The sequence below is a fragment of the Bacillus rossius genome, chromosome 7 (assembly GCF_032445375.1).
Source record: "Bacillus rossius redtenbacheri isolate Brsri chromosome 7, Brsri_v3, whole genome shotgun sequence".
In the NCBI taxonomy this organism is placed as follows: domain Eukaryota; kingdom Metazoa; phylum Arthropoda; class Insecta; order Phasmatodea; family Bacillidae; genus Bacillus; species Bacillus rossius.
This window is the reverse complement of record NC_086335.1, coordinates 67,144,203-67,170,447: the sequence shown is the minus strand read 5'-3', so window position 1 is coordinate 67,170,447 and position 26,245 is coordinate 67,144,203. Positions and strand designations below refer to the sequence as shown.

At 40.2% G+C, this 26,245-nt stretch overlaps 2 protein-coding genes across 2 annotated transcripts; one reads left to right on the top strand and one right to left on the bottom strand.

Annotated features, from left to right (window-relative positions):
• Positions 1–515: 515 nt before the first annotated feature.
• LOC134534268 (elongation factor-like GTPase 1) lies at positions 516–7,254 on the bottom strand. Its single transcript, XM_063372566.1, has one exon. The coding sequence runs from the start codon at positions 6,990–6,992 to the stop codon at positions 3,771–3,773; it is 3,222 nt and encodes a 1,073-aa protein (XP_063228636.1). The 5' UTR covers positions 6,993–7,254; the 3' UTR covers positions 516–3,770.
• A 5,079-nt stretch (positions 7,255–12,333) lies between these two features.
• Positions 12,334–25,411, top strand: LOC134534267 (juvenile hormone esterase-like). The gene is made up of 11 exons (XM_063372565.1): positions 12,334–12,410; positions 14,175–14,315; positions 15,584–15,727; positions 17,270–17,432; positions 17,864–18,049; positions 18,258–18,460; positions 21,213–21,384; positions 23,122–23,294; positions 23,912–24,053; positions 24,579–24,705; positions 25,189–25,411. The coding sequence occupies exons 1-11, from the start codon at positions 12,351–12,353 to the stop codon at positions 25,340–25,342; spliced, it is 1,665 nt and encodes a 554-aa protein (XP_063228635.1). The 5' UTR covers positions 12,334–12,350; the 3' UTR covers positions 25,343–25,411.
• The last annotated feature ends 834 nt before the right edge of the window (positions 25,412–26,245 follow it).

The following is a 26,245-nucleotide window of genomic DNA, read 5'->3' as shown; positions in this document are numbered from 1 at the left end:
TGAACAAATATGACATGTTTTATCATGCTTATTTCACCGAAAGTGTCATTTTGATGTTGCACTTTTACAGTATAATTTGTAATACACATGTCTGGGACAGATGTACTTGGAACAACAAAAATAAAATGGAAGTACTTTTCGAAAAAGTACCATCATCATAATGTAAAATTGAGTTGCTAATAATAATTGAAAGATCAAAAAGGAGTAACATAAATTTTTCCAATCTACTTAGTAGATGCCTTTTGGTAAACCTTCATGCTGAATAAATTACATTCATCTAATTATATATTTTGAAGGATGAATTGTAGTGATTTTAGTTTTTTTTTAATTGAAAATGCTGAATAACTTCAAGATACTTGCGTTTCGGTGCTTTATTTGTGTATTAACTTACATTTTGGCGTTACACTGTATACTGACACTTTTCAGTGATATTTTGGTTTTTATTGCAAGTCGCCATATAATCTTGTCTCTAGTTATAAAACATGTGAGGACGTGTGTAATAAAGAAATCAAACATTTATAATAAATACACATTTTATTAACAAAATATTACCAACTCCATAAAAAACAACACTATATCTTACAAAGGACACTTGAAATCACCATTGTTGGTTTCAAAGGATACTTCGAATTCAATAACAAAGAAAAATCCCTACTGCACTTACAGAGGTAAAAGTTCATTTCACTGATACACTATAAATAGGCCTACATGAACAGAAGTAAGAGAAAATATGTTTTTACTGATAGTGATAGTACAAAGTGATGCCAGGTTACTAGTTTGAGCTGTTTTCTTGTAGCATATGTCACACTGAACATTCCCCAAGTGCATAGCTATTAAGAAATAAACTGTGGTTCACAATCAAATCCATCACAAACACAATGCAATTTTAATCAGTCATATTTAACGGAGCAAATCAATGCCTGCTACCCAAATTTTCTTTCCACCAAGAAGTAACCAATATACATATACCACTCACAATAAGTGTTGCACCAGCGGATTTCTGAGCAAGCATGTCAAACAATGACAAAAAAAATCAGAAGCACATATGCCCTTTACTGAACAAAACAAAGTCAGAAAATCTTAAAATCAGACGTATGAAACATACAAGATTACGGGATGGTGCAAAACATTTTTAGTCACGTATGTTTACGTCTAAAAAATTGCATGGAATTGCCAAAATTTAATACAGAGAAAACGTTGACAGATTTATTTTGACATGTAATAATTATAAGTACAGTTTACATAGGCTACCAATTTTACTACAGCATGTCATCATATAAACTTACTCCAGAAAAAATTGCAAAATTACTAATAAAAATGTGTTAAAGAGCTGAACACAGCAAATGGAAACACTCATTTGCTTACTGTAAAATGTTTCCTACACAATCCTGCAGTGCGACTAAAAAATTTTTTTTTCCCTCGGCAGGTGACATCCAAATGTTAATGTTCCCAAAGGTTGGGACAACTGCATTCAACAGCCAAGACTCAATCCATTCAACATTCAACAGCCAAGACTCAACACAGAGTTAAGTGCAAAGGACATTTATATAGTAGAAATTCATATTTCTGCCTTCATATTTTAACACATTACATTTATGTTCTACTATTTCCGCAACAATCCAATATTCGTCGCAACCTATTCAAGTGTTGGCCAATGAAATTTTTAGCCTCGGCTAGAAGAGGGGAAGAGGCAGCACCCAATGACGGGTTAATAGTTTTAAGCAAAATTTCATTATTTAAAATATAAAATTTTAGTGTTACTGGTTTTATTTTTATAAATGTTAATTAATTAAAGAGCTGCAATATTCAACCAACAAGATTTCAAAATGTTTATTATTAAATTTGTAATGCAAAAGAGCAACACTTTAGTAATGCGAGGAAAAAAATATTTTACAGTGTATTTTATTTCACAATGAACTGCATTTTGATGTTAAATGGTTTAATGACACCAACAAAGACGGTATTTCATTTTTAACAAAATACACTCTAAAATCTTCTCCCTACATAGGTATAAAAAATATTATATTAAAACAACTGATTTCCATTACTCATAAATCAGTACAATGTACTCAGATGGGAGATGTATAACTTTAAAAATTTCAAAATTATAAAAAAATATATATATAATTTTTCTTAGAAATGATTCACAGCAGTTTTATGAATAGAAAACTAACACATTGCTACTAAAAACTCCCACACAGTAGTTTATCAAACAAGCCCAGAAACCATACAGTATGTAGCAGAAAATGCATTAAACAAAATTTAAAATAAAAACATTTTTGGCCAAGTTGGTCAATCGCACACTATATAATTTGCCAAATTTTTGCTGGATTCAAACATGTGGCTTTACTTGAAACCTCGAAATTCTTGCAACTGGGGATCAGCCCCGTGGCAAGGAGACGTAGCCTCAATCGCTACGTAAACTCCTTTCTGTCTCCTGTCTCCTGGAACCCTTTCCAATACCACCTTCAGAATCAGTCGTCATGCCACATTCAAACTTAAGTAATGAGTGATGGGCAAAACTAATTGAGTTGAATAAGTTATTACACTAATTCACAGGAGAGAAGTCAAATGACACACTCAAAATCTGAGAAACAAAGTTTGAAGAACATCTCAATGAAAACAAAATGCTTGATATATGATTTTTTTTTATTCTAAATTTTTTTTAAGTCTAGAAGCCAGTTCATTATTGTTCTTGCCGTAAATACACGCACTTACTTTCCTACACTTAAAAGAAATAGTATGATAAAAATAGCTAGAAAAACAACCGACAAAAATAAGATCTAGGTAACTTCTCTCTTAAAGAAGTTTGTGTCATTATTCAATTCGATCTGCATGGTGGTTCCTTTGAAATACCAGAAATAAATGGTTTTCCAAATGTGTGTATTCCAAATGTTAAAAGTATTTTGCAATAACCTTTTTACAACTTTAACTGTTTTAAAATTTGGGAAAATTGATTAGGCTTTAGCAACCTATTAAAAAGTGTGCTAGCAATAATTTATATCTTCAAAAGTCAATAAATATAATATTCAACCGAGAATTCATGCATAAATTGGTGAGCAAAATTTACATAATTAGGTTGTTGGGATAAGAGTTTCTGCAGAGTAAAATTTTGAGTCAGGCATGAAATAAATAGTCTTGTGAATACTCTTCACACCATATTTCTTTGAAAGGCTACCTATTATGATTTTATTTATTTATTATGTTTGTATTTTGATTGTTGATAGACTAGATAACTACATTTTTTATTGCATTATTTAATTTCATAAACATTAAAAATATTGGAAAAAAAAAAGTCTCTCTTTTAAATCATTTACAGATATTTCAAATTATTTCACATGTATTTTCATTACCTAATCAAATAGTCCAGTATCCAGCAAACAATAAAATGGTGGAAGAAATGTAAATGGATTTTCCAACTCAAGAATTGAAGAAACACTATATAATAAGAAAGTGTGACACATTTATCCATTTTGCCCATCACTAATACAAAGTTAAATTAGGAGGGTGACTCCAGATTACATAATTTTTTTGGAATTAGACTTCTTGAAAAGTATTAGCAATCAATTAATCAGCCATTTTAATGTTCAAGCTCAAACACCCAGAGGATAAATCTTGCTTTTGCAATAAATGTAAAATATCAAAATAAATATTTAAAATTAATTTTTTTTTTGATTATGCTGAAACGCAAATTACTGTATCATAAAAAAAATGTTCACGGAAGGGGTATTAAGTTGCAAATGGACCAGGCGTACGATGGCGTGTGGACCTCACTTCTTCCTGGAGAGCGTCCGCTGCTTCTCCGCGAACTCCACGATCTTGGCCTCCACGCTGAGCCCCTTCCTGCGACGCACCGCCTCCACGTAGCGGCGCGCGCGGTTGCCGCTGTCCGCCTTCTCCCCGAAGTGCAGGTACTCCTCCTCGGTGGTGGGGGCCCAGAAGGGGTCCACGTCCAGCACCTCCCAGTGGCTGAACACCAGCTGCGGGCTGGCCAGCCCCGAGGTCTGCTTCAGCATCTCCGGGGCGAACGAGAAGCTCTCCGCCACCGGCAGCACGGCCGTCACGCCGAAGCTGGCCGAGCCCTCGAGCGCGTCGCCGTGCAGCACGCGCCCGTGCCGCCGCCCCAGCACGGCGTACATGCGTCCCAGCACGTCCGCGTTCACCTGCACGTGGCAGCTGTACATGGCCAGCATCAGGCGCTGCGGCTGAGCCTGGAAGGCCCGGCGACACCCCTCCTTCACCGCCGACATGATCTGCCCCGACAGCGGCCCGAACGGCTGCTGGCCCTCCTCCGCGCCCCCCTGCGCCAGCGTCCAGCCCTCCACCACGAAGCACACGCCCATCATGGGCTCCTCGCACAGCGGGCCCGCCAGCGCCGCCAGCTGGAAGCCGTTCACGAAGCTGCTGTCGTACTGGTACAGCGCGCTCTCCACCGCGCGCACCGGCTCCCACATGGGCGGCCGCCCGTACCCCGCCACTCGGTTCAGCAGGACGTTCGGACCGCAGCGCCTCGGCCCCACGCTCCACATCTGGTCCAGGGCACCCTCCCATTCCGCGCCGCCCTCCTCGAACGCTGCGGCCAGCTCCGTCTTCATCTCCTCGATGGCCTGTAACGTCCGGTCGGTCAGGCTGATGCTCTCTTTAGACGTTTCTGAATCACCCGAATGTTCAGTTTCAACACTCTTTGTTCTGCAATACTTGTCCACGACTTTAAGAAGAGAGCTGTTTTTCTCCAAAATGGTTGTGACTGCCGCCGGTAAAGGAGCAGCACGAATCCTGATGACGGACTGCCTGTTGGAAGTCCACACCGATACCACCCCGTGTTCCGATACACTACCGTCGTCTTCGTCGCCACAGTCGGTTTTCTTGGACGAAGCTTGATCCTGGATGGCTTCGTTGACCATGTCAACGGTGGGTGGGGGCACCACGGTCTCCCTGAAGGGCACGATGGGCTCGGACACGTTGATGTCGACCTTGGCGTACCTCTCCCTCAGGTCGTCGAGGCACCGCTGCAAGTGCACCTCGCCGGCGGTGACGAGAACCAGCTCTCCCGTCTCCTGGAGGACCACCTGCACGCAGGCGTCCGCCTGGTTCAGCAGGCGGAGCCCCAGCTTCAGGGCCGGCATGTCCGCGGGGTGCACCGGCTCCACGGACACCCGCAGGATCGGCACTGCCATCAGCATGAGTTCCGTGAAGGGTGGGCACGCAACGTTCGACGATAACGTCGCGGTCTTCAGCACGTGATCCTCCAGCCCACCGATACCAACGATGTTCCCCGCCGGAACCTCTTCCAACAGCTCCAAGTCTCTGCCCATCAGCAAGTACAAATGAGAAATTGTAGTTCTTGTGATGTAATGCCCTGCGGTTAAATCTTTCAAGGTCGCTTTCTCGTCGATTTCAAAACCGGCTTGCAATCGTTCCAAAGCTACCTGAGGATTATGTTTTGGGCCCAACACGTACAAATCCTGTCCCTTCTTGATGGTACCACTGAACACTCGAGCAAATGCTATGAAAACATTTTCGTTATCTTCTGCCAAAATTTTCTCTTTGGAATTTACATTGGACTCTGTTTGTTTTGCAGTAACTCCATTCACTTCTGGAGCTGGAGCGTCTGTCATTGTGAGAGGTTGTTCTAGCTTCTCAGCATGCCTGCGCCTGGCAGCCTCTCTACGCTCCTTGATGACTTCCTCGGTCAACGGCTGAGGTCGGTTTTCTGGCAATAATTTGCGCTCCACTGGAATCATCTTGGAAATGAACACGATGAGAGGTGCTTCATCCGAGCAGGAACACTCCACAAAAGCTGACCTCAGTGCCTGCGACTCGCTGGGCAGACTGTCGAACCTCAAAGCTGCTGAGCACATGAGTTTCTCTGCTCTTTCCTTTGTCAGCTGGTTTGGGGACGGCAGCTGTGTGCAAACCATGTCCAACACATTTTTGGCTAGAGGCAACCACTGGGAACACACTGCTTGTAACTGAACTTTCCCATCTGTGTGCCTCAGGTCTCGTGCAGTCAGTGTTATATTCAAACTCGCAACAATTTTTAGTAGTTTAACTTTGTCTTTCCTTACTACAATGGTTTCGTACACATCCCACAAATTTTCTAAAACAAACTGCACAAATAATGGTTTTTTAGCCTTCCCTGTAGCACCTTTCAAGATTCTTTTAGTCTTTGATTGCAAATAAAAGTCACCCCACAACGTCTTTTTTAAAACAGATTCACTTACGCCTAACTTAACTGCAAAAATTTTGGCAAAATCTTCGACCCGAAACCCCCAACCATCAATTGCACTTGCAAATATTACGTTACCACGCTCAGGTGCAAAATAAAGGTTAGAATCGTCTTCATCTTCTAGGCCTGTACTCCAGTCATATACATTATTTTCACCATTTACACTTGCAGTTGATGTTTTTGTTGTGGCAGCTTCAGTTTTTCCCATCACTTCAGTCATGAACAGCTCTCCCATGACTGCGTTGATCTGTTCTAGCACCTGAGCAAGGTGAACGTACGCATCGATAGGAGACAGTTTCAATTCTAGTATCAAGCGATCTATCTTGTTAAGAACCAAAACCGGCTGTATATTTTCCAGCCATGCTTGTCTTAATGCTACTTTAGTTTGTGGGCAAACACCCTCTACTACATCCACCACAACAATCGCACCATCACAAAGTCTTACAGCAGTTGAAACCTCCGAGGAAAAGTCGACGTGCCCCGGCGAGTCAATCATATTAATTAAATAGTCCTGTTCCTCTCGGCTGTGCATCAATGCAATTGAACTACTCTTCATGGTTATTCCTCGTTCTTGTTCATCTTTCCTACTATCCATGTACCGTAGTTTCCCGGCCATTTTTGGCGATATAACACCATTTGTGGCTACTAACGAGTCTGCCAAAGTTGTCTTTCCATGATCGACATGGGCAAGAATACATATGTTACGAACTTGACTCAGATTTTTCTGCAGTTGATATAACTTTTCTGAATTGAAATAACGCATAATGGCAATCAAAGAATAATTCTCCTTTATGTAGGAGCCGCCAAATCTCAAATTAAATTAATTTGTAGGTTAAGAATGTTTTCCGACGAAAATAGTAAACGTGATAGCTCTATTCTATTGCAGAAACTTCAACGTGCCAACAGAAGACAATAAATAAAATATACACACTCAACAACAACTAAATCAGATGTGCCTCTTCAAGATTCTAAAAAACATTGTGTGTCGAAGCTATATACATGTGCGCTCAACTGCGTAACTTTGTTTATATACACAACATGGTGCAACAAATGCAAAAAGAAAAAAGTAGTAATCATACTAAAAAATAATTAGAATTGGTTATAATAAATATAACAATAATACAAGAAAAACTCACTATCTTAAATGAATAATTAACAACAGGAAGAACTTTACAAAATAAAAAATTAAGATTTTTTTAGTGAGTTAAAAAAACATTTTTCTATTTACATATTATGTGAGATGACTAGCAATTTAGAAATTCATGAGTATTGTTATTTAAAATCCCTAGACACTCCTGAGTGCTGACATTGTCCGACCGAAGGCCACCCTAAAGCCTGACCTGCAACCGCCAGTATCCGACCCCACTAACGGAACGCACCCCTAGCCATGGCCCACCCGAGTCAAGCGAGCACCGGAACAAAAGGTAGAATTAAAGACCATGCCCTAGTTAACCAGCCACCGCGATCCCTGTGCATTATAAATTAAACATAATTTAATGATAACATCACTTTTAATTAAAAACCCCGTCCAAGGGAAGGGCGACGTAGGAGTGCCCGGGTCACTCACGTGTGAATTTATATTAATACATTTTGTGAGTGCTCCGCTTGCGGCCTTCGGCCTAAATTAAATAAAGTATTGTGTGACATAATTATGACCTCCCCAATTTTTGTGCATAACTCGCCACTAGAGTAGTGAACAAGTGACGAACAGTCCCAGTGTGACTTACATTATTCAAACTAAATTAATGCAAACTTGTGTAATCCAATTCCTAAAAAGTATCTGTGTATTAGGTTAATTTTTATTATTTAATTTGTGAATTTAGAGCCACTTTCAATCTCTTATTAATTTAATAATTTCCGAATAATAGAACTTTAGAAACTGGCGCTACAGGACGCTGAGGCCTCCCCTCGCGCCAAGGGCAAACGGCAACGCCAGTACCGAGAGACTCGCGGACCGGGGTGGACGTGCGTCCCAGGGGAGTCCTCAAACTTTGTCCACCAAAATTCACTACTGGTAATTATAGTCACTCATCAAACCCTTTTCGTAATTAACTCCCCGTGTGCACCCGGTCCTTCTACGGTGTAGGGCCTATCCCAGCCTCCCCGCACTAAACTTTAAGCGGGGCAGTTCACCGCCTCCAATCGACCTCCCTCTCAACCTCGACTGGTATGAGAATTTTAATATTAGTGACGGCGCATCAGAGCACCCAGTGTCAATTTAGTGTAATTTTTGTAGGGAAATTAAATGTGCATCGTGTAACTGTAACTGCAAGTGTAACTGTTCGTCAATTAAACATCCACTCCGCACACTCCGTGCGCAATGTGTATATGACAGTTCAAAACCGAACCCGTGTATGTTATTTTGTGAACTTCCCTAATCCAGTCAGGAATCAGCGTGCTATGCTGTGTAGGGCCAGTAACGTAGCAATAGCCAGGGATCCCTCCCACCACGACCACCGCCGCCGGTCCTAGCGGACCACGCAGGGGCATTCGCACCCAATGACCCAACTCGTGGTTAGCCACAGAGCTAGCCTGGCGCCCTTCCGGACACATTTTCAGTAAAAAACCAGCCTTCCCGCTAGGAACCACGCCGGACCTCGAACATGAGAACCCGGACGACGGCATTGCATTGCAAATAACATCCAAAATCTCCATGAACATTTAAAAAGAGTAATGTATCATTAGTTTGATTATCAACAGTTAAATACTAATAAGAAGACCACTAAAATTAATTGACTGATATGTTATGCTCGCAATTCGGATTTCAGCTGGCAAGGTGTACTCCCCTTTCACTCACTCCCCCCCTTACCAAAAATTAGTCATCTCCAAAGATCCCTTGCCTCTCTCACCCAGAGCATTCCTTCCTCCAGACCATTACAATCTCTCCCTGTCCTCCCAAGGAAAAAGAGTCTACCACTTTCCATTCGCCTCCATTCCCTCTAGATCTTTCACCCGTGATCTCTCGGCCAGTGTGTACCCTAGTTCCCACCTACCAACAGCTCATTTTCTTACCATTCCAACCTTCTCCTCCCCTGTAATGCTTCTCACCCTAACTCATTAACAATTTCTGTTGGACTATGCATACCCATCACACACCTCGCCACTCTATGTGCCACATTCTCCAACTACCTTATCTCAGTCACTAGTCAGCGGTCCCAGATTATCACTGGTCTGACCAATTTGGAGTATACCTTCTCTTGTACGATCCTCCCTGCTCCCAGTAGAGTCCTGCCAAGCAACCCCAGCACCATCCTCCCTTTACTTACCACCCGCTGAATATGACTTTCCCACCCCAGGTTAATTTGCAGTGTCACCCCCAGGTACCCACAATCGTCGCTCTCGTTTATCACCTGCCCCTTCCAGCTATACACTTCCTTCGTTTTTTCCCCCTCTTTCTAGTGAATCTAACAGACTTCATCTTTTCAACATTCAGTGACATCCCATTTTCCTCTGTCCATTGTTTCAGTCTACTCATGTTGACATTGTACCGACCGGAGGCCATTAAGCCCGGCCTCGACCCGCCAGTATTGGCTCTCGCTGGTGGAACGCACCCCTCGCAAACTCAACCCGGGTCAGACGCGGAGTAGATACGCCAAGTACTCCCAGTGTATAAATTTTGTCACAGAACTGCACCTGATGCAAATTAATAACTGATGATAATTCACGGAGTAAGCTTATCAAGCCATCCCCTTAGATTAACACGTGATAAGAAATGTGCGTCGTAGAGCACGAGTGTTAGCCCCCTCTGGGCACAGTGTTTAATGAACACCCTTAATTCTCATCGCGGCCTAGAGCCTTAATTTAAGAAACAAGGTGCTGAAGCAATATCCTGAACAAACCCACAAACATAATGTTAACTAGTGGTTTTTACCAACTAGCCAGTAGTCTTTAAGTTGACTCATCCTTTTAAATAATATTTGTTAAATTTCTTAAACTAAAGCTTTAATCAATATTTCATAATACATCTAATGTCAGCATTAATATTCAAACAAGGGTCATGTAATTAATTACAATTTACAAGTAAGTTTTAAATTAAAAACAGAATAACAGTAATTTCTTTTCTTCACTCGTGGTTTGGCGCGTGGCGGGACTGTCCCCCCCCCCCCCCCCGCAGTCTAGATCAGCTCGCGGCCCGGGGTGGATGTGTTCGTGTGTTCGTTCCGTGGGATAACGTCAATTCCCCACGCGACCCCGGGTTGGTTTTTACGGTGCATGGCTTAACCCGGCCGTCGTAATTCCTGCCTTAAGGCCACGGCCACAGGGCCGCCTCAAGGTCCGTCACTTTACGGACCTGGCCGACTCCAGGACAACCAACGAACTCCCCCCCTCCCCCTTTTCTTACGGACTGCCTTAGGAAGAGACAATAATAATTAATCAAGAGTAGTGTTGTGTAATATCGTGTATCAATTATGTCCAAATTATCAACTAAGAGTAGTGTCTTGCAATATCGTGTACCCAAATACATATTTTTTATTTATTTATTTAAAATTGTGACATGCCCACCGACAGTCGTTAGACTTGGGTGGTAGGCACGACAAATATACATGGACAAACATAAGGTAGTTCGGGATGTGAGTGAAAAACTTTTTCTGAGCTAGTTGCATTGGGAGGCACCATTTATTTTCAAAAATTATAATCCACTGTTACATGGCATTTCATTCAGAAATAAAAATACAAAAAAAAAAAAGTCCAAAAGTTATTACATATGAAATAAATCCTCGACCCTTTGGTGCAAAGCAAGTTCTGAAGATAAACCATGGGCCCATAGCCTGTTGCATGTAAACTCCCCACCATTTGCTTCTATTTCACAATAAAAACTTTGCCATAAAATGCAATCCCAAGTAGTCAGCGCTCCCTTTAACATGGAATTCTTCAGTTTGACATATTCTGTCATCTCGCACCGATCAAGCTGCTTCTGCTTACAATTTTTTTATGCAGTCAGTTGTTTGTTGACGTGCTACCCACAGCATATGTTGTAACTGTCAATTTTTAATTTCAGAATGGGGGAATTTTCCCTCCTTGCCCCGACCTCACTGATAAACAGAATGCATGGTTATTGTCCATATCTCGGAAGTAATGGTCCCAGGTCATAGTAATGTAACTATTGTATTGTCATCCGGTTTACATACATTTCAAATCGATATGATAATTAGATGCAGGTTAAAAATTTAATTTAAAATGTTAATTACATAGTTGATTATTTTTTACAAGTGAAGCGTGTTAAAAAAAAAATTGACTGTTGTTTTCACTAATCAGGTCCTGGGGCATACAAATATGACATTGAACATTAGATTATAAGCTCATGATAGTCACTGAGAAATACCAATAATATATGAACGACTCACAGAAAACAGCCAAGATTAGCTATGATGAGCTATATAAAATAATGAGATAATTAAATGTAACAAATGATGCAACTGGTTTATACATGTCCTCTGCGAATATTAGTTTTTTTTTTAGTTTGAATCAAATTCAAATTCATTCATAATAATATCGTTGAATACAAATATAAAATTTAAATAGTAAGAGTTGATAATTTTTTTAAAACAATTTTTTTATGAAATTTTACAACTTTTTTTTTTAATAAACACTTTAACATGCTTTAGTGCAGTGGCAATTTTTATTTCACACTAGTAGTTATGTATACTAAAACCCAACTGTAAAAGTACACTTTCATAATTTTTTTGCAGTGGTTGCAAGATTATTATTATTTACCTGTTTTCAACTTAGCAAAAATTGGAAACTATCCTGCTATCTGCTTGTCATTGCACATATGTTGGAATAAAATATAACTAATTATACCAGGCCCATTAATCTACTGAAATTGGACATGTACACATTTATATTGTACGACAATTGCCTTAAATCTCAATGTCAATGAAATGACAACAATACAATAGTCTTTATTTTGAAGTACTATAAGGATTTGAAATTCAGATTATTCACACGCACACACACAAAGGCACTCACCTATTTTCTACTGATAAGTAACGTGCAATACCTGCACAAATGACTCTAATTATTTATCTCAAGGGTTTGAAACACAGGTCAAGTTTTCAAGTAGTGATAATACTGATAATATAAACTCAGCAAGCCCACGGTCATCTCACAAGCACCCGACATGTGGGCAGCCCTGGTCTTCCTGTTTCACGCGGCATTCGTGAGTTCTCTTCCTCTGAAGGTAACTACCGTTTCCTGAGGTGGCAACGCCCATTACAAATAGAGCCCACTGATTGGTTTATGTATATATATTTATATAAATGGATGTTGGTAAATACAAGAGTGATGAACTCCACCAACACCATTTGCCAGATCATGAAAGTTAGCACTTCTAAGTGTTTTTTATTTAATGTAGAAGATTTTTATGTTATACATTTTTTTTTGCAACTCTCCACAAGATGGCGTTGCAGCGCATCAATTTTTATACACTTCAACCGATTGCCATTGGTAAATTCATTTTTGTAACAGAAAATCATAGGTCATAAAGACTCACAAACAGTTGAGTGTGTGTCGTTTCTTCATGTCCGTCGCACGGTCATGTAGTAAGGTTTGGCAACTTCCCATCCTTCTCCTTGGCGAGACCTGCCCGCTTAGTGGAGCTCGTGGCTAGCGAACACGCGTCACACGCTCACTGAAAGAATACAAACTGCCGTAGGCGTGGATCCCGGGGAAGCCATGGGGGACAGCCCCCCCCCCCCCCCCCTGGAATTACGCAGCCCCTCACTGCTTGCACTTTCAAAATCGTGACCGTGAAACAGGGTTGATAAACGTAAATATCAAAACTTATGTTTCATGGAAAAATTTATTCGTAGTTTAAAGTTTTCTGCTTATTGTATGCATGTAGGCCACCAAAATATGGGCAGCATACAACATACGAGCAACCTTTCCAAAAGTTAATTCTGTCTGTTAAAACCCACGTGGAACTCTCAGGCCCCTTTTTGTGAATTTCCGGTGCAAATTCTTCAGATCTGCGCCCCTACAAGTTGCCAGGTTCATGGCTGGGCTGTTTTGGCTTGCAACGGGCCTTCAAAGATTGTTTAGCTGACAATAAACTATATTGCAATATTGCAATTTCCTGATTTAATTGATGTGATTATAAATAAACAATGGCAGATGTTGAAAGAGTAAAGTTAACTTTTGAGATCATCTGTTAAGACTAATACAGTAATGAGAGTAGCTCAATGAAATGTTATGAACGTACGTCCATAAATCAGTGTTAACTGTCGCTAGTGCAGTAAAATTTTCAAAAAAACAGGTGTCACAATACATCAGAAAGGATTCACAACCAACAATTTACCAACACAAATGGCAAATGTGGTGCATTTATGGTTACACCATGAACAATAGAAATGAGTTGGTGGTCTAGAAGAAATCTTTGTTAAAGAAACAAAGTGCATCAGAGATGATAAATATAATGTGTCATTTTCTAATGTTTTCTACCCTGACTTACAGTTTACTTTTGGTACCTCCATATTATTTATAAATTGGAATTTGAAAAAAAAATTTTTTTATATATATATATATATATATATATATATATATATATAGGTTTGTTTGGTGTGTTGTCCAATCGGCGAACGAAATGGTTAAAACACAAATCACATCTAATCAATTACCATCACAAATCTGAAAATAAAACACATCTGTGTACCTACAATATGCGAGTATGAATACATAACACATTTTGATCACCGAGGGACACCGGTCGTTTGTACAACACAAAGACGAAAAGCAATGCAATAATCAAGGGTCATGTGACCTGCGCTTGATCGCGGTGAATATTACTTTCTTGCAGTTGCTCTGTACGACTCTTGACGCAACTAAAGGCTTCCCGATAAAGGACTAATGGTGTCGCTCCTAGTTGGCCCGTTCTCCACTTCGTTGCCGAGCAAGCCCGGGACACGGCACTCGTGTGCTGATGCACGGTGTGTGTGTGTGTTGACAGGGAGCGGACGGCACGGTGACCGTGCGCACGGAGGACGGGCTACTGCGCGGGCAAGTGGCCACGTCCGCCTGTAACAGGACCTACCTCAGCTTCCAGGCCGTGCCGTTCGCGCAGCCGCCCGTGGGGGAACTGCGCTTCAAGGTAGCGACACGTGACTCTCTGAGTACACTTACCTTGTGCACATTACTATTAAAATATATCAAACAAAAACATCTTACACTGAAATCGACTGTGGTTGTTTCTTTTGCAATAACTCCAAATGAAAAAAAAGAATCCCTTTCGGCACAGCCTACAGGAGTAGGTACATTTCGAAGAACCTATTTCTTCTGGAAATATTTTGGAAACGTCTATGAACTTCTGGAAAATTTTGAGAACTTTAATGTACATAACACATATATGTTCTCCAACATTATCAAATTTTTGATTAAATATTTGCTCTTTTTTCCATGCAGCGAAAATAGTGTAGAACGAATTACATATGATATGCCAAATAAGGTAATTTTTTAATTGTTTTAACCTTCAAACACTATTTATATCTCTTGTGCTAATACTGTGGTAATATAAAAATTTGTTTTGCACCAAGGTTTAAGATAGTATTAAGATGGTTTGAAAAAATTCGAATAAATTTAGTACTAAGAAATTTTGAATTTTTTAAAATTTCAATCCCTGTTTTTATGGTAATAATTCATTTCATCAAAAATTGTTTCAGCAAATGTTTTAGATTAAGTTTAGGTTTTATACAATAAATTATAATGGATTTGATAGTAAATGATAGTAATCATCATTTTTTACTTTCTACAGTAATGGTTTGTTAGATAAAAATTTATATAAACAATAGTATTAGTCAATATTTAGAAAGTTAAACAAAAATAAGAATGGACTCAGTAGTGTACATGGATGGGAAGTTTTAGTTATTTTATTTTTCCTACCCCAGGTTTTTTCAACTTTTTGCAATAATATATTTTATTTTATCAAAATTTGTTACAGACAAAAGTTTTAGATAAAAATTATAAGTTTTACAAACAATTGAATGGATTTAATAGTGTGCCTATTAAGGGAGTTATGAATTTGTTGTCATTTAACCCCTGTTTAATCCACCCCTTGCAATCATTTTAGGAAAATTAGTCACATTAAATAAAGTTTACGGAATTTCCTAAAAATGTTCCCATTGAGATCGGAAATCCAATTGGAAAAGAGAGCAAACATATGGTTCCGAGGTGTCGACCGAAGCAGTGTATCGTGCTTACGTGGCAAGGAGGTTGAACTGGTGATGGTTCACTCCCAAACTACATAACGAACTAAGCTGCACCGACACAGAGCCAGCGCCCTGGGGCCGGTTGCCTCCGGCGTCCAACGACTGGTCTCGCCCGTGTTCCTGTGGATTCGGCAGGTGGCGTCTCTCGTTGCAGTCGCCACGGCCGGCGAAGCGGTGGACCGGGGTGAGGGACGCCCTGGAAGAGGGCACGTACTGCTTCCAGGAAGACGTGAAGAGCTTCATCACCAAGGCCAACATGTCGGAGGACTGCCTGTACCTCAACGTCTACATTCCTCAGGTCCGTCCCTCACGCCTCCCGCCAACCACGTTCGCGGCCACGCGGGACGGACCCACAGCTTGGAGTGTCCCAACCTCCCAGGGCCCGACTCGACCAACTAGTGAATTAACTTAGCGTCTCGTCGACATCGGGACAGTCAGAAGGGAAACGAGATGAGGATGGAGTCATTGACAGAATGCCAGGGTGGAGAAACGGGAGTACTCTGAGGAAACCCGCCAAAACACATTTCCCGTTTGCAAAATATCCCGCTTCGAACAAGCTCGCTCTCTCCTTTGTGGAACGGGAGTGGTCCCTTGTGCGGGCCATTTGAAAAGTTGGCAGTATCTGAAGGGAACATTTGTAGCTCAAAAGATTATATTTAATATTTGCCGATGTCCTAGGGTCCTGGGTGGCTGCATTCGCCCGAGGCGAAAGTCGCAGGTTACGTCCCAACATCTAGCTCGACTACATAAACTCAGAGTTGGTACCCATGTAGTCCCAGGTCCACAAATATCTTTGAAGTCTTGTCGCCTGAAGACTCTATGCATAACCATGTTATATAACACTTTATAAACACGCATGTCCAACGTTTTATGTGGGTAAAGATTTTGCACTTCACTATTTAAAAGTCAGATACTGGAGTTTTGTTATTTTTATTGTTAAGTTCACTTTTAATTAGTTGTTGTGCCACTATTTCCTGACCATGACTGACTTCACATATGACAATAAAAAAATCATTTAATTAAAAACAAACCACCTCAAAACCACAAAAACAAAATAGCAACGTGGATTGCTGAACTTTTATTAAAATAATGTACTTGCATCAGTTGTACTTCCATTTTTCTTAATGTTTCTTTTTCCCATCATCTGGCTTTTTTTTTGCAGTACATTGATACCTTAATTGTGTCTCAATCACAAGTACTATAATTTTTAAGAATGCCCATAAAAGAGGCCATTATGTCAAGTGCGCACTACCTAAGGAAAAGGCACAAATCAATTGTGCATTTCAGTTTTGGAATATTACAGATTAGAGACAAGTAGTAAATTTATGAGGTAGCCGTGATGAAAAGAATAGGATTAAAATTATTATTGCACTTACGATACCACACATACATTGTAAACTCTTAAATTATTATTTTTATTTTTAGAGAAATTAGAAACAGATAGACATCAAATAAGATTCAAAAATATTTATGCCATAACAATTTTTTTTTATTTTTAACATTGAAAATTGGCCTTCGTTAACGCACCGATCACACTGGCAGAGATTTTCAAAATCCTTGAAATGGAGTACAATATAATAATATATACAGTATAATATAAAATAAAAAAATAATAATACTAATCACCTGTAACTTCAAAGAAAAATATTTTTGGCCACCAGTCACTATGTATTAATTTAATGTATTTCAATAAGGTTTATAACTGTGCACTTTAACGAAGATAAAAATTTAAAAATAAACTATAAAATTTGTCATGGCCTAAAAGCTGCTTAAATCAATATTCGGTTCATATCCGGCCCGCTAAAGCACTAGAACTCCCTCATGAGAGCCTTGTGTTCAGACTGCATCCAACAACTCGGCGTCCGGCGGGCTGCCGGTGTTGGTGTGGATCTACGGAGGAGCGTTCGTCATCGGATCTGGAATCAAGGACAATTTCGGACCTGACAACCTGATGAACCGCACTGCCATCTTGGTGACCTTCAACTACAGGGTGGGCGCTCTCGGTTAGTACACCTGCTCCCGTACCTATGCTGTTTGAGGAAACATTTTTGGAATAAAGACATGTAAAAAAAATGTGCCGTTCAAGTACATTATGTTGTTCTGTACTGTTTGAAGTCTCGTAAGACACGTATCTTTTAAAGAAGTAACTAATGTTGAAGCTGTCTGATCGAAAAAGACTGCAGGAACAGTAGAGACAGGGATGACAACGCAACCTGACTGGATCCTGGGTATAGTCTGAATGTTTAGAATCACTATGATTTTGCAAGGCATCACAGAAGCAATGGCATACAAGAATTGTGCTCTGTGTTTTTTTGTCCAGAGATGCTACCTAATGATGTTGTAACCGAGCTTGTAGTAATTGGACCTTGTCTAACCCGTAGCAGCGGTGGAAGTGCGGACACGTGACGGGACGCCATGCCGATGCTTGCCGCAGGGTTCCTGAGCATGGAGCACCCCGACGTGACCAGCAATGCTGCCCTCAAGGACCAGGTGGCAGCACTGCGCTGGGTCAGGAGGAACATCGCGCACTTCGGCGGCGACCCTGACGAGGTCACCATCTTCGGGGAGAGTGCCGGCGGGATCAGCGTCGACATGCACCTGCTCTCGCCCATGTCCGAAGGTGAAACCCTTTGAGACCATGCATGCTGAAATGTAACGCTCATGCGGCGAAGAGGCCGGACCGAATCGGTGATGGTTCACACGCTCCCTCTGTCATGACTCAGTTCATGTGGGAGATTACCAGAGTTACTAAACGTGAACAACCTCCGTGATGGTTTCCGTAAGCCAACATGCGTACCGCACGGCACGCTTCGTTCTGGGTGTTGCAGGTCTGTTCAAGCGCGCCGTCTCGCAGAGCGGGTCCGCGCTGGCGGTCAACTTCAAGCCGGGCTACAACGCCACCGGCGAGGCGTTCCGCCTGGGCGCGGCGCTCGGGTACAACGGCACGGACGCAGACGAGCTGGTCAGGTTCCTGCGCTCCGTGCCCGCGCAAGACATCCTCAAGGGGCAGAAGCTGGTCGGCGCTGAGGAGGTGACTGCACGCTCCGTGCAAGAATTTTCTACCACACACACACGATCACCTTAAAACATACCGCCAGATCTGCACGGTACACTAACCTTATCTTCCTAAAGCCATACATGTTGTCAACTCATCCATTCCTCAACACTATTATGTATGTCGTCTGCATACTCCCATTAGTCATGTCTCTTGATTTACCTCGAGGTATTCTTCCGTCCATTTTATTTGCATCATCATCATCAATGGGAAATATACATAGTTAAATTTGATCATATCCAGTGAAAACCTCTTTAATGTAATAAAAGTAATCATATTTTGAACACACTTCCTACACTGACGTAACTATAAGCACTGAGTTACTATACTTGGTAAACAACTTTTAGCACCTGACATACTGGTAAAACCATGCACCTCTCACAGTGATTACTGATTAGTAGGGCCTGGAAAATTTCGGTGTTTTCAATATGCAAAAAGCGGTACTTTCAAATTAGAAAAGCGGTGGTTTAAAGTCGGTATTTTCGTTATGCAATGTAAATTTTACCGGTATTTTAAATGTTGACTAAATTGTGCAGTTATTGAATATAATAGTTTACATATTTAATAAACAATTCATGTATACTAGGAATAGGCTAATATGCATAATAACAGCCAATTAAATCCAAAACAGTTACACAAAACAGACACGTTGCTATAGATGTTTGCAACTACCTTTTTTTTTTTTTTCTTTTCTTCTGCCAATGCCACATGCTTAGCCGACTTTAGGTGTTTGTCAATGAAATCTTTTCTATCCCATGAAACTTTACAGTTGCAAAATTTGCACATCACTGTGCTATTGTCAGTACAATAAAACCCATGTTTCTGATACTGATATGCTCGTATTTAATGGAGTGGAGGAACACGGGGTTGCCACTTGAACAAACCCCAGTGCACAAATGAGAAGAAACTTAGTGTGAACTATACCCCAGATCAATTTTGAGCATCAAAATCATACACGAACACGGCTTATGTAAAAATAAGGTAATTATGCTGAAACACAAGACTTGGGTTAAAGGATACTTTAACCTTGTGTGGATCAAGTAGAAAACATTCGGCTATAAATGAAAGAAATAAGAACAATGCTATCCTGAAATGCTGTGACATGTTTTTGGAGTAGATAATCACAGCGACAGACCGACAGGATGCGCTCCCGCCCTTGCCGTCAGCGATGTTTATTTTGACAGCTCAAGCAATTATCTTTTCCACGTCGCTTCGCAGCGTAAAAAAAAAAAGAGAAAAAAAAAAACACGCTGACAGTTTCTCACGCAGAAGGTTGAAATAAGGGAGGGAATGTGTTGAAATGTTAGCTGTTAAAAAAAAAGGGGGGGGGGGGTTGTTTTTACATGGTTTGTGGCTCTGGGAGGGATGAGCCTTGAAGAATTAGCAGGGGATGGGAGAGGTAAGCGTCGCGTCGCGTCGCGTCACGTCACGTCACGTATGACGTCAAGCCGCCGGGCGGGTAAGATAACATGACAGCTGAGACGGCTTTTCGTGCGATAGTGGAGGCGCCGAGCTCGTCTAGACACTGCCGCGTGGCCAGTCTAGAGGGGTGGTATCTATTTTTAGACGTCTTTTGTATTCCTGGCTACTTACAGTACAGCTCTCGCCAAGATCAACATGAACGCATAGAGCCCAACAAAGTGTAACAGACTTGTTTTTCAGCCGATTTTACTCAAATTTTCGACTTTCTCTGCTTAAATTTTTCATGTTTTCTCAAAAAACGGTCGTATAAACGGAATGGACGCATCAGAGGGGGCTCGCATCGGCGGGATTCTACTGTAATGGTACTTTTCGGGGATATATTCGCAGTGTAATATATAAATGTTGTGGTTTTCGCGAATGTACTTACTTTTCGCGTTTTCATGCGAAATTCGCGCGAATTTTCGCAAAATTCGCGATCGCGAAAAATTCCAGGCCCTACTGATTAGTCCAATTTAAATGTACTTTACACTACACTTGGTTTTATTTTCCAAAAGGGCAGACAAGGTAAAAGGGAGCCACGATTGAAACTATTTTCCCACCATCATCACATTTCACATCAGTTCAGAACAATGGAAGAAGAAGCTTGCTGTGTGAAGGGTACATACTCAACTGTGGGCTCTTTGCTCCGTGCAGCGACGTTTACCAACACAGACACCTTGTATGGAAAAAAAATTGGTTGTCTGTAAGGTCGGTTTACGGACGATAGTTTAACGTGACGTCATAACAAAACATTGATGAAATGATTTCATACTTTTATGAATAAAATTGAATCATTTTTATTGAATTATCACTATTAGGTATGGATACAAAGAAGGAGTGAAATGAAATCTACAATTTAATTGATACATTTACTTTTATTTGCACTCATTAATTCAAATATGTTTATTACTTTAACGAAGAGATTATTTTAATTATAACTTTTATACATGTTTGCTATTTAACTTCTTCCAATCTGTGTTATTCTGTTAAGGATAGGACGATGATAGGAAAAGTAGGAAACGAATGGGAGTGTTTCAAGTTTAATGTGCCTCGAAAAAGTCAAATCGGTGGTTGTTCCAATCGAGTGGAAGAGAGATAGATGCGGCGCAAGCGTACAATGAGTGTAACGGGACAATGTGCGTAACGGTACACTTTTTCGTGCGTGCAGCCGGCGTTCATCGATTTATTAGACGTTGTCACGTAAAAAAATACCTATGTACTTTGATATGAAGCATTACATCACTGTCGACTGTTGGTGTGCCTGCAGGGTGCCACTGCTACCACGCTGATCGCCTTCCCGGTCGTCGACGCCAAGACACAGGAGGGCAGCGAGGTGTTCCTCCCAGACGTGCCCGAGAAGTTGTTCCGAGCCGGCAAGGTCCACCCCGTTCCCTACATAACGGGATTCAACTCGGAGGAAGCAAAGGGAAGCTTTACAGGTTTGAGCTCATAGTTAGCATTTACACGTTTATTGGAAACAAAAACCAACCAACACACACAACTACATACGTATGTGTGTGTGTGTACGTATCTAGATCACCTAATAAAAGAGTTTGTCTGAAGTTTGCGTAGCACAGAGAGAAAAAAGGCTGAGTCGTGAAATTTGGTATGTTAGATTCCCCAGTGGATGGCTTGCAACTCAAAGTCAATCACTGTTATTTTTTTTTTTATTTATTAAAATAATGTTATTTATTCCTGGTTCCAGGTATTTTGGAGAAAATATTTTGAAACAGTACAAAATTATTAAAGTTATATGCATTTCTCAGCAGTGAAAATACAGAAAATTAACTTTCAGTGAGTGAAAAAGATGCAGTTAGGGTTAATTTCACCATCTCCAACTAAAAATCCTGGCTAGGCAGCCCACAGTTAGGGAAAACAAAATTGATATCCACTCGGAGGTTGATTTTTTCAAGGCAGTACGACAGAAGGAAGTAAAATCATTTTAATTATGAAAATTTTCATGATTTTTACTAAATAGCATATAACATGATCATTACATCTGATGCAAAAGAAAACAACGAAAAGTAATTTGTGATGTTTATGTACTGACCATCCTGAAAATTGAAAGGAAACATGAAAAATGGTGTAAACATGCAATTAACCCACATGGATGAATACAGGCCAGCTAGTTATGGTGTATATGCCGATATCCCCCTGGAAAAGTTTTGTGTTCTAGATATTTACTTCTTAAAATACCTCATTAGGAATAACTCTTATAAAGTAATTTTCATCCTAGTTGACGTCAAAAAAATTACATTATTTAACTACACAAAATTTTATTTCAGTGTGCATTTTAGTTTTTGATTTGAAGTACTTTAAAAATGTAAAACTTATAAATGTTACTGCATATATATTAAATAATTTCCTATTGGCTGTATGGCTGTGTGAGCACGATATGGTCGTACGGGTTGGCTGTCATCACTGTTTATTGAGTGTGGGTCATGGGAAATTACAATCACATCGCTTGCACTTAATTCACACTCAATTGTAAAAATTTATCATTTGTAAATATTGATACGTTAAAGGGCATGTTGGTTTCCTTTCTGTTGTGGATACATGTAAGGTGGCTATTTGCTTTGTACACTACAAAATCTGCACCGGTTCTGAAACAAAGAAGGAAGATGTGTAAATAGATCACATAGTATTTTAATAAATAAATGCACACCTTTACTATCATGATTACAATACGATCAATATAAGTACAGATACAATATTCTCTAAATTCTTTAAAATGTTCATTTCTGATTAAGAAATAACGGTATACGCATTACCTACATATTTCAATTTGTAAGTTGTTTTAGCTGACTTTCACATGTTACAAACAATATTGTGATATGCTCAACTTCTACATTTTTGTTGTATGTATTCTAATTTTCTGTTCCATTTGTAGTGGGAAAATGATTATCATATTTGTGCAATTATGCACTTAGGTTTATGCATTTTAAGAAACTTCTAGTCCTGAACTACTTGGTTGCAAACTAACAACTTTGCCGTTTCTGGTATGATCCTTTAAAACTGGTACAGTGAATCCAGCCTTTCAAACCCATCAAACATTTCCAAATATTTTGCTCACTGATATTATCTTTTAATAAAGAAAGACAGCAATGTTAACAAGATCTGTGCAACAAAGGTGAAGTTTTGATTTTTGTGGGTACCTAACAAATGTTGTTTTCCAGATGTCACACAAGCGGACCTAGACAAATACAACGAAGAGTTCGAACAGTTTATTCCAAACCTTTTAAACATTGAAAAGGGGACAGCAAAATCCCTTGAGATTGCAGCGAAAATTAAGAGCTTCTATTTTGGAAACAAATCAATTAGTTTTGACATGCTGCCACAACTAGTAAATGTGAGTAGAAATATTTGAAACAAAAATACCTGCAGTCTAACTCCAGCCTGCTATCTGGAAGAAATGTGCATATTTCTTCTTTAGCCTGCTTAAAACTAAGTAGGATTTACACGCAAATCAGCATGTGTGTGAATGTACAAGAAACTGTCTAGTTAATATAACCTTAATCTATGAATAGTTTAGGATGTGTTCTAATGCCACAATTGTCCCAAATGCACTTAATATGAAATCATATTTCAGTATAATGTAAACAGAGCTTGAATTAGTTACTACATGTTACATCATTGATATTCTTGACTTTTGAAAATAATCATTTCACAATGGCACCAGTACTACATCCTCTATATATGAACTGAAAAAAGAATGTAAAACTATTTACTTCATTAAAACAGAATATGTAAATTAGAAAAGTACCTAACCCTCATGGAAAGAGAATGTGTTGTACTGCGGTGATGGACTAAACATTTTACAAGAGCACAATCCTGCATTTATAATTGACTAACTTTATAATAGTGGTCATAATGTCCCCAGAGTTCTTACCCAAAAACTACCAAATCTGACTCTAGTGAACGTTGTTAATTCGTCATACTGAGGCAAGACATTGTCTCTGTTTGCAGCTTGCGTCTGACAAATTCATGATCTACGCAGTCCACAGAAGTGCTATGTTTCACTTGAAATATGGATCATCGCCTGTCTACATGTACATGTTCACTTATGATGGTACATCGCTACTCCGTGCTGGAAACTACACTATAAAAGGTACGTACATTGTTGTCAATGTCAAGCAGTTTGTCAAGGTTAACTGTATTTATTTTTTTATGTGATAACGTCTTATAAATCGATGAACGCCAGCTGCATGCACGAAAAATTGTCACGTTCCGCCCGAGCATGCAAGAACCGGCCAGCCACCGTGCGAGAAAATCTTCTATAATATCAAACAGGTTATGGCGGGCTTTTTATTGGTTTGTGATTATATTTAAACAAATAATTTAAATTAGATTTGCAGAAACTGTAAATAATATTTGAAAATTATAAAGTATGCAATTTTTCATCAATGTTTTCTTATGACGTTATCACGTAAAATTATCGTCCGTAAACCGACTTTACAGACAACCTTCCCCCCCCCCCTCTTTTTTTTAAAGCTTTTTAGTTAGCTTTGAACAGGCCTTGCTCTCTGTTGACTGTCACCACAGCATCCTGCCTAGCCGGAACATGTGCGCCGTCTCGTCAGACATCGGGTACCAGCCACAAAAACAAAACAAAACAGATTCGTGCTGTTTGCAGGCCCGGCCCACGGCGCTGACGTAAGGTACTTGTTCTACCCGAGCTACGAGAACTACAGTCCGAATGGAGACGACATGAAGGTCATCCAGCACTTCACTGGCATGTGGACGGACTTCGCTCTGTCCGGGTACGTAACCTCCCTGACTGAGCTCCAGCGTACCAGCCCTGGTCAGCGTGTGGCTCTTGTTCGGTTTGGCATCACACTGATGCCGCGTAGAGCGACTGTAGGATATGCCCAAAAAAAAACAAATGAACAAGAGAAAAACTTTTGTTGTAGGTAAAATGTGTGCTTCCATGTGGCCAAAATAAGAACAAAACAGGAATTACTTCAAAGCTTACGTGCTGGCAATAAGAAAGCATGTAAGGAAGGGAGGGAATACTTATAGATACAAATAGGGCATAATTAATGGTGATTGCAATGGTAAAGACTGCAGAGGGGCTGGCTACTGTGTGCCATTCAATTCTCAGTTAAACATTCCCCTCTTAGCGTTGCCTCATCAGCTGGTCAGAAGTCACCAGTGACTTGTAGTAATGTCAGAACTCTACCATCTATTGCCACTCGCCCACTTACAGTCACTAGTTTCCATCACCCATTGTTCTGTTCCCTCAGGGACCCGAGCAGGCACGAGTCGGTGAAGTGGACACCAGCGACCAAGACAAGCCGCACCTACCTGCAGATAGACGCAGACCTGAGTCTCCACCGGGACGCGTACAAGGAGCGCATGGCATTCTGGGACCAAGTGTTCGACACCTACAAGAAGTGAACCCTGTGTGTTCCTGTACAAATACACAAGCATGGGAATCATTATTGGGAATAAACTAATTTTATTATATTTCTGCATACAATTTATATTGTTATCGGGATATTGCTGATAACGCATCGGTCGATTCTCTAGAGCAGTGATGGCCATCTTCGTTGACTTCAGGGGCCAGATAGCACTTCAAACTTCAAAGTACACTCAAGGGCCAAACCACGCACTGACATAATTTTTACAATTTTACAGAATTCTAAAAAAACATGTTTTGTATGTTCTGTTTACTTTTACTTATGAACTCTATTACAATTGACTAAATAGAGAAAAATAATTCTAAGAAGTTCTTAAAAAACAGACACCTTATAAATACACTTATCATTTTTGTTTTCTTTTCTAGTACTTAGTGAGAGCACTGTGGCTTTTGGACACTGTCCACCGACGACTTAAAAACCACATCTATTTTTGATGTTGCCACACAAAGAAAATGTGATAACAAGTCATCGGAATGTCTATTACTAATCTTTGATTTTATGTGCTTCAATGCTGAAAAAACTGCTTCGCAAATGTACGTTCTTGAGAAAAATGAACACAGTTTCAGGGCCCAATTCCTTATCAAAGGATAGGATAACGTTCATGTGAAAGTAGTTTCCAAAACTCTACTCCAGTTGCTGTGACATTTTAACAGAGGGATCACACTGGAGTTCACAGAGTTCTAGCTGCAATTCTCTTGGCTGACACTGAATGTTACACTTCAAAGCATTGTTGAATAGTTCCATGCTAGGACGGAATGTTTCAAAATCTTGAAATCTCCTGTCGAATTCTGAAGCCAGTTGGTTAATATTTTCCACAAACTGCACGAAAGTAACCATTTCTTCACCTGAGAGCTTCTTACAGTTTGGAAAGTGGAGGATG